The following is a 9240-nucleotide window of genomic DNA, read 5'->3' as shown; positions in this document are numbered from 1 at the left end:
ATAGTAACAAAATAAATAGAAAGCAGTAATGCAACATTACATAAATTAATTAATCAATCCTGACTGTCCATGGCATACGAAAGAATCATCATCATCATCATCATTATTATGTCAGTTTATATTCATTCTTGACATAATTCTTGGCGTGGAAGTCAAGGAACAGAGCCAGAAGAGAAGAGTAGAAGGCCACGTTGAAGCACCAACCCCAGACGCCGGAGCACCCACCGCCGGTGAAGTGGTAGTGCAGCATCATCCCCAACGCCACAAAGCTAAACATAAACTGCAATATCTGGCACTCCGTCACCAGCCTCTTCCACCTGGGACGCACCCCAAGTGCGCACGATAAGTAGTAGGCGTACATTAGCACATGCACCGACGCGTTGGTAACGAGCACCGCCGGGAACAAGGACTGCGACGTCTGCAGCCATATGTAGCACATGATCACCACCGCTGCATGGTGGTACACGTGGAGGAACGTGAGTCGTCTCCGCGTTGACTTTCCAGCGATGATCAAGAGGGTGTCAAGGAACTCCACAATCTTGGAGAGGTAGAACACGTAGGCCCAGAAGAAGAGGGGTCCAGTGGGCGGGGTTTTCGGGGGGAGGCAGATGATCCAGTGGAGGTCGGGCGCATGGGAGAGGGTGGAGAGGGTGCAGCCAAGAGACATGGTGAGGGAGAAGATGAGGAGGATGACGTTGTGGACGGCTGAGATTGGCTTGAGGAGGGTTGGGTTGATGGGTGGGAGTGGGAGGTGGTAGAGGAGGAGAGTGAAGAAGAGGTAGGAGACGACGGCGAGGGTGAGGAAGAGCGGAGAGGAGCCAAGGGTTTGGCCTTGGGTCCATGAGAAATGGAGGATGGTTGGGTGGTGGACTAACCAGTAGTGGAGGGTGGAGGAAATGTGAGTCATCATGGTGTGGTGTGGATCACCATGCTGCCTAAAATGGTTGCTTTTATGATACTCAGGGAGTGGTAGAGATGGAAGGTGTGAATTTATGGCCTTCAATCGAGACCCTCTTACAATTGAGAAATGTTAAGCCGTCAATAAATTCTTTATATTTGGCTCATATTCTCTTATAATCGATCATTAAATTTTTATGGTTCACCATTGACTTATATGGGATCTATATGTATAAGGCTACAAATCCAATTACTAATTATAAAGGAATACAGCTAAATATGAGAAATTTATTGATTCTTAGTATTTTTTCCTATAATTATTATAATGTGACAGTGAATATCAGTTATTGATTTTTTTATTATTACATCATCATAGTTGTATAATTGTATAGCAGTCGTATAAGAGTCTACTAGTATCACTTTTTAAACTTTTCCTTATACATAGGGAAATGAAAGACTTGTAGAGAAGCTGTTGAAAATAATAAGAAAAACTGATGTGGTTTTGATTCAAATATAGAAGCAAAAAGTAGTTTTGTTCGTTAAATTCAAGAAAAATTTAAGACAAGCTACTGTCAGCTCTTAAACCCCAAGGGTGGCCTCATCTAGTAAGACGCTGGTATATCATGAAGAATCATGTCTAACGTTCAATATTTTTTTTAGTGTAAATAATGTTTTGAAAGTTTGAGTTTTACTCAACTCGTGTAGAAGGGACATTTTGTACAAGAAAAAGCCCCAAATATTAAAAAGTACTTCTACTTTTAGCTTAGGTGTGGTAAAAAGGTATACTGTAGTTTTTTAACTGTCTAAATTTAATTTTAACTTAAAAAAAATAGTAAAATAAAATGTGAAGTATATATCAAGAATATTATATACAGTGTATTGTTGTTTTAGGGAAAAAGTATGTGGGCGCGGGAAGAGAGACAAAGAGACACAGACACACGAAGAACAAGAACAAGACAGACACATAACTTCGAGTATATGGATCTGATGATGTTGGTCCCACCACAGCTGGCTGTACTGTCCATTTTCAAACTTCATGTCGCTCTCCCATTTATTTTCATTAATAAAAACTTCCAACTAATTTCTCACCACGTGTAGAAAATTCAAATAAATAAAAAAAAAAAATCTGTCACCACAGGTGGAATTGCAAAGGACGATTGAGACCTCAGAATTAGGTCTACCCTACTACAGTACTACACCACAACGACCTCACTAGATCTCATTATGATCACCTTCATAGGATTGCAATTGCTAATAATAAGATAAGGTTAAATTATTATTAAACAGAGTAGGATTTTCTTATGTCAAAATGAATTGAAGAGGAGCTGGTTTATTTAAAAGGAGGGGTAAAATTGGTAAATAAAAGTAAAATGACAATTTTACTCATTTTTTAAAGAAATCGGATTTTCTCCGGTTCGTTTGAATTGGAGAGGATAAAGTTCCAAGTTGTATTCATATATATTCAGTTGACTTGTATATACAACTTTATTTTTAATAAATTTTATAAAACTATTTTAATTTTGTAATGAAAACATTTTAAGTGAAATAGAATTCTCTTCATAATACGATAGAATATAGTTTGAATTATTTTTATTGTAAGTCTTAATATATCTATATGTGTACTCTAAGAAATTCTATTTAAAGAATGGCCCGTATGTCACATATATATTTACTGTAATTATAAAATAAATATAATTACGGTGTTCACCATAATTGTAATTATAAAATAAATATAATTACAGTGTTCAATGATTTATTCCAAATGAAGATTATATTATGAAATCAAATATTTTGAATTGATTATTGATTTGATTTTTATTTCTTGATGGGAGGAATAAATAAGGTAACGATTATGATTGAGAGTCTCTGACCTACCTATAAATAAAGCTTATGTATTCCATTTATTCGCACTGGTATGTATAAGTCAGAAGAACATCTTTCTCTATATTTTCCTGTTGTCAGGCTCTCTAATTATTTAAGAAAGGTGTTCTTCATTCCGCTTGACAAAGCAATGGCTGGAGATATTTATATAATTAAATTATTCTGCTACAAATTTATATTGTTAGTTAGCATTTAATTATATATTGCTAACATGTGGTATTAGAGCCATCTCTAGGCTAGATTTGCTCAGCATATAATTATGTTTGCATTCAATGATTATTGTGATTCTGTAAATGCTATACAGTTTGAAAATATTCACATAATCACTGTTTGGTTCATTACATGTTTGAATCATTGATTTTTTTTTATTTTTTTTATTTGTATTAACATTGTTGTGCCATAAACTCATGACTTGTATGGACTCCACCGTGAACCAACATTGAGCCGTGGTTGGGTAGATGGAGCGATGGTGGCCAAATCTCTAGCCACCGGCGCAAAGGCCACTAGCGAGCTTCGGTGACTGGGCACCTTAGCAAGAATGCATGTTTCCTCTATTGTCAGCGGCGTTTTGCCACACGCAGTGAGGAGCGGTCCATCATGGGCCGCCCATAAAGAATAACTACGGCAACCCTACAAGGGCTGCCTATTGTTTGGCCAGAGAGCCAATCCTTGGTGGCCTACGCATAAGGGAGGCGGCACTGAAGGGGAGGGGCGGCAGCGGCGGCTAGCGTTTGGGTTTTTTCGGGTTGGGTCTTAAGGTTTCTGGGTAGGGTTTTCTAATCCATATAGGAACCGGGTCTAGTGTTTTGGGCTATTGGATATGAGTTTATTTTTAGGGATAGTAACTTTTTTGGTACCTCGGTTTTAAAGTTTTTATTTTTTCCCCTAGGTTTTAAAACATGACAAATCTAGTACCTTACATATAAGAAGAGACGAAATCACTACCTCTGTTAGTTCTGTCAATCTCAATTAACGGAAATCCATGTCATCTACGTTTATATCGCAACACATGTCCTAAAAATTAAAAATAATTAAAATAAAAAAAATAAAAATAAAATAAACCTAAAAAAAAAAAAAAAAAAGCGCTCTCGGTACTCTTCCTGCTTCCTCTCTCATTCTCCCTCGTTGTCTTCCCAACCCTCCTCCACCTCCTCACCGATCCTTTCCCCAAAAACACCCAAGTCCTCCTTCATGCCCATCCTTTTGATTTCCATACCCACCACCATCATCATCATCAACAAGAACCCATCTTCTCCAACAACGAACTCTTTTCTCTCCTCTACTCCCTCTTCATCTGCGCCTTCTCTCTACTCGCCATCGCCTCCATCACCTTCAGCGGCTTCTATGGCCGACCCGTCAAGCTCATCTCCGCCATTAAGTCCGTGTTCACTTCCTTCTTTCCTCTATTGTTAACAGTCATCATTTTCCAGGTAATCGTTTCTTAGATTTGTATTGCTTTTGGGCTTTTCCTATTCTTGGTCGTGAGAGTGATGGAGCTTTTGGGGCATGAGGTTGAGCATTCCTCACCTTATTTTGTAACTTTTAGTGGGGTTTTGCTGGTTGCTTTGATTATGGTGTTGGTGTATTTGCAAGTGATTTGATCCCTAGTTTATGTGATTGTGGTGGTGGAATCGAGGTGGGAGTTCGAGTCGTTGAGGCGGAGTGCGAGTTTGGTGAAGGGGATGAGAGGTGTTGCACTTTCTTTTCTCTTGTTTTTTGGGGGATTTGCAGGGATTGTGGTGTGGACCGATGCGGTTTCGGCCATGGGATCGGATGGTGCAAGCAATGAGCGAAAGAGTTGGGCTTTTGTTGTGCAAATTGTGGTAACTTCCACTTTGCTTATGCTGCTATTACTTTACTATGTGGCGGCCAACATCCTCGGAAAGATCACCAGCAAAGTCCACAACAACGGTCTTGATTTAGGTCTTACCGTACTTGGCTTGAGTAGAATCCGAAACATCTTTGAGCTTGTCCGGATTCCAACCCACCAAGATTAGATTAATCCCTTTACGAGCCAATTGAAAAGCAAAAATGGGGGTGGCTCCCAAGGCCAAAATGGGGTGGCCAGCCACCCCATAGAATTTTCACTTTTTTTTTTTTTTTTTTTAGGTTTATTTATTTATTTATTTTTAATTTTTAGGACACGTGTCGTGATATAAACGTAAATGACATGGACTTCCACTAATTGGGACTGACGGAACTAACGGAGGTATTGATTTTGTCTTTTCCCATATGTGATGTTCTAGATTTATCATATTTTAAAACTTAGGGGGGAAAAAATAAAAACGTTAAAACCGAGGTACGAAAAAATTTATCAACCCTTATTTTTAACCCAAGCCCGATTCAGTTCAAAAAAAAAAAAAAAAAAAAAAAAAAAAAGGTTTTGGGCATGAATGGGTTTAGAACTTGGGTCATCAAGGTATAAAGGGCCTAATGCCACTTTCTAAGACCATTAGGCCATGCATTTTAATATACTTTAATATTACAATTTTATTTCTCTTGTTATTTAAATTGTTCAGTATTAAAATTATTGCTTCTTTAATGCATTAACTTAGGAATATATTTTCTCTTTTAATTTATATTTTTTAAATATAAATTGTTTGATGCCTAGACCTGAAAATAATTAACTAAGCCACATATATTGGTGAATGTTTATGGTACAATCCAAAATTGCAATGTCTAGGAAAGTTTTGGCTACGAAAGTCTTTGGATTTAAGTGTGCATTTGTGCGCTCCCTCACTTTTTTGGAAACTTATCCGGTTGTAATTTGGAAAATACTGTTTATCCACTTCCATGTTGGTTTACTCTTTATTCTTGGGAACTTTATTTTGGCATCTATACAATTATTAGATGTTAATAAAGTCGTAATTATCATAATAATTTTAGAAGAGTCACAGTATCCCGATTTTATAATGATAATTGCATCAAGATTATATATGTGAACTTCATAAAGAAAATTAACATCATGTTGTAATTAATTCATAAATTTAATTACTAATCCCCACAGGGACGTTTTTATTTTTATGATTGAATTAGAATAAGATAGTAAATTTAACATTGAAAATAAAATTTCTCTTAGGCCCATAGGTATGGAAAATTTTATTTATTAATGTTTAAATTTATTAGTCCTATTACTAAAGAGTAGATTTCATGTGTGATGCAAACTTTGCTCACAGGTAGGTTGAAATTAACTATTAAATTAGAATTTGTTAATTTAAATAAAGTTATTTCATAGCATTAAAGTATTTTTTTTTTCCTTTGGTTATTGATGGAACTTTTCATGTTCTAGTGCTTAATGGTAACAACTTTTCTGACTAAAAAGAAAATTTGTTTTTTATCTTGAGGTGTTTGGAGCTTGACTTAGCACTCTGTGTGGACGAGCCACCCGCCCTCACGGAGAAAGTACGTCACAAGAGATTGCAAAACATGAGCGGTGGGAGGGATCTAATCTCTTAAGTCTAATGTTCATGAAATCTCATGTTTCTAAGGGCATTAGGGGTTCTATCCCTGAATGCACTAAGGCTAAAGCATTCATTAATGCTATTGAGAAACAATTTGTGAGTTCTGACAAGGCCTTGGCCAGCACCCTAATAAAGAAGCTTTTAAGCAAGTCCTATGATAATTCCAAAGTGTGAGAGAGCACATTATGGAAATGAGGGACATGGCAGCTCAACTCAAGTCCCTAGAGGTTGATATATTTGAGTCATTCTTGGTTCATTTCATATTAAACTCTCTCCCCTCTGAGTATGTTCCTTTTAAAATATCCTATAACACAAATAAGGATAAATGGTCAGTAAATGAACTTCTGACCATGTGTGCTCAAGAGGAGGAGAGGTTAAAACATGAGAAGCCAGAAGGTGTTCACATGGCTACTTATGCTCAGGGAAAGACCAAGAGAGGCAAGTATGCCCAACAATTCAAGAAGGAGAACAAGGTGCCAATCATGCTATATGGCAAAAATGATACTTGTTTCTTCTGCAAAGAAAGGGGGGCATATGAAGAAAGATTGCCAAAAGTATATAAAGTGGCTCAAAAGAAAAGGTAATCTCATATCTCTAGTGTGTCATAAATATTTTTCATTGATGGTCCAAATAATGCATGGTGGATTGATTCTAGTTCTACAACCCGTATTGTCAACTCAATGTAGGGTTTTCTCAAAACAAGGAAGCTAGCAAGCAATGAACCATGTGTCTATTCCGGAAATAAATTATTTTTATGAGTAGAAGCTGTTGGGACTCTTAGATTAATTTTGAAATCTGGATATGTTTTAGATCTTGAAAATGTAATTTTTATTCCAGATTATTCTAGAAACTTAATTTATGTTTACAAATTGGATGTTGTTGGTTTTGGATTTTGGTTTATCAATTCAACTTTCTGTGTTTTAAAGGTGAACAATTTCTTGGTGGTGGAATAAAAATTGATGGTTTATTCAAAATTGATCAAAATCCCAATTTTGAGAACAACTATTTATCATTGCATATTGATGTTGGCATAAAGAGGAGTCTTATGGATCAAAACTTTGCTTTGTTATGGCATAGGAGATTGAGACATATCTCCATAGAGAAAATCAAGAGGTTAGTGAATGATGGAGTTTTAAAAACTCTTGACTTTACTAACTTTGGTACTTGTGTGGATTGCATAAAGGGAAAACAAACCAACAAGACCACTAAGGCCTTGTTTGGAAGCAGTTTTGTCTATTTTATGAAATGTTTTTGGTTTCAGACCAAACTCCAATGCAAAATGATCATGGGACTAATTTTGAGTAATGTGAAAAAATTCAAATAGAAATGTTTACAAAACTTGCATTCAAACGGTTTTTAATTTTGTGAAAACTTGGGGATAATCATTGGCAATTAATAACCCTAACCATCCTTAAATGATGATGCACAAAATTTGATGTTGTTATTCTTTTTTCCCCCAATAGCGGACAATCTACTAATATGGCTTTGTTATTATTATTGTTATTATTATTTTTAAATCAATTGTTAGTTCTCTACATCATATATATATATATATAATCATCTACATAGGTAACGTCCATTTGATTAGTAATGTGCATTCCTATAGAATTGCCACATTGGTGTGAACCCCTTTTTTTTTTTTTTTTTTTTTTGAGAAATGCTAAAATTTAATAAAAACTTCGCATTTTGCCCATAAAAGTCTAAGTGGCAAGATGTCACATTATATTTTTTGTGGAGGAAAAAAGACAACAAAAAAAAGATGATGCGACATCTTGCCACTTGGACTTTTATGGGCAAAATATGGAGTTTTTATTAAATTCTAGCATATCTCTTTTTTTAAAAGGTTAAACCGGTTTTTTAAGGCATCATTTTTGAATTGATTTTTTAAGAGTGAACCGATCATTAAATTAGTTTAATTAAGAGCGTAATTATATTTTAATAATTTTCCTTATATGTGATTTTATTATGTTCAAAAATTTAATGTACTATATTATTTTCTCATAATTTATTACTTTCCAAAATATATAAAGACAACATTTAGAATTTAAAAACATACCACATTAATTAACTACTCATAATCGGTCATATATGTTTTTTCAGTAGATATTACGCTAAAAATATTAAATATTCCTACTAATTTTTATATTATAATTAATGTATTTTTCTTACTTTTTTTATTTTTTATACTTTTCATTTTAAATCATATATACTTATACGAACAAAGATTTAAACATTTTTTAGTTTATATAAATTAAACTAAATCCAATGGGCTTATGTTTTAATTCATCTGTGTGTGATTGTATCATTAAGTACATGTTCAGTACACTTAAAAAAAAAGGTGCATGTTTAATAATGTATTGGTGTATAACCTTTAGTATGTTTTTTCGTTAAAAGAGGCATGATAGATTTTTTCACATGAAAAGTAAGATGAGAATTCATTTAAATTTTTTTTTTTAAAAAAAAAAAAAAAAATTCAGCGCATAGCGCAGGTCATGTGCTAGTTCATATAATTACTAATACATGTAATGGATGTTTTTTTCCTGATAATAACGAGTATTACAAATTACAAATTACAAATTTAAAGTTCATACATCCTGACTACAATCCTTGTTAATTTAACATAGAAGGCAGTGTCCATAGGACAAACTACTCACTGCAACTCAAAATACATAGTGTGGCATCATGCTCATTCAAAATAACAAATTTTTGGATTTTGCTAACTAATTTGCAACACGTCAACCAAGTACGATGAAAATGATATGGATCAACATCAGGATTCCTAAAATAACATGTTTGTAGTAATAATTTTCTTAAAATTCTCTTCATCCTCAGCTAAAGATCATGACAATTGACAATTGACAACCTCGTAAAGAAAAAACCACATGTGCCGGCCATTTCCATTTTCATACAACTTAAGGACATTTTATTGAAATCACACTCTCTTTGTGCCTCTAATATCTCAGTACTCAAGCCCAGATTTGATGCAAACGCAAAATATGAT

At 34.8% G+C, this 9240-nt stretch overlaps 1 protein-coding gene and 1 pseudogene across 1 annotated transcript; one reads left to right on the top strand and one right to left on the bottom strand.

Annotated features, from left to right (window-relative positions):
- LOC132167127 (fatty acid elongase 3-like) lies at positions 1 to 1033 on the bottom strand. Its single transcript, XM_059578025.2, has one exon. The coding sequence runs from the start codon at positions 908 to 910 to the stop codon at positions 107 to 109; it is 804 nt and encodes a 267-aa protein (XP_059434008.1). The 5' UTR covers positions 911 to 1033; the 3' UTR covers positions 1 to 106.
- A 1509-nt stretch (positions 1034 to 2542) lies between these two features.
- On the top strand, positions 2543 to 4775 carry LOC148587553 (uncharacterized; annotated as a pseudogene).
- Positions 4776 to 9240: the final 4465 nt, after the last annotated feature.

This window comes from Corylus avellana, chromosome 2, assembly GCF_965113065.1.
Source record: "Corylus avellana chromosome 2, dhCorAvel1.hap1.2, whole genome shotgun sequence".
NCBI lineage: Eukaryota > Viridiplantae > Streptophyta > Magnoliopsida > Fagales > Betulaceae > Corylus > Corylus avellana.
Note: the sequence above shows the minus strand (reverse complement) of the source record. Positions and strands in the feature narration are given on the sequence as shown.

What these genes read in the sequence shown, in the direction of transcription:
- LOC132167127 (XM_059578025.2), bottom strand. Translation starts at nt 910, where the DNA reads ATGATGACTCACATTTCCTCCACCCTCCACTACTGGTTAGTCCACCAC.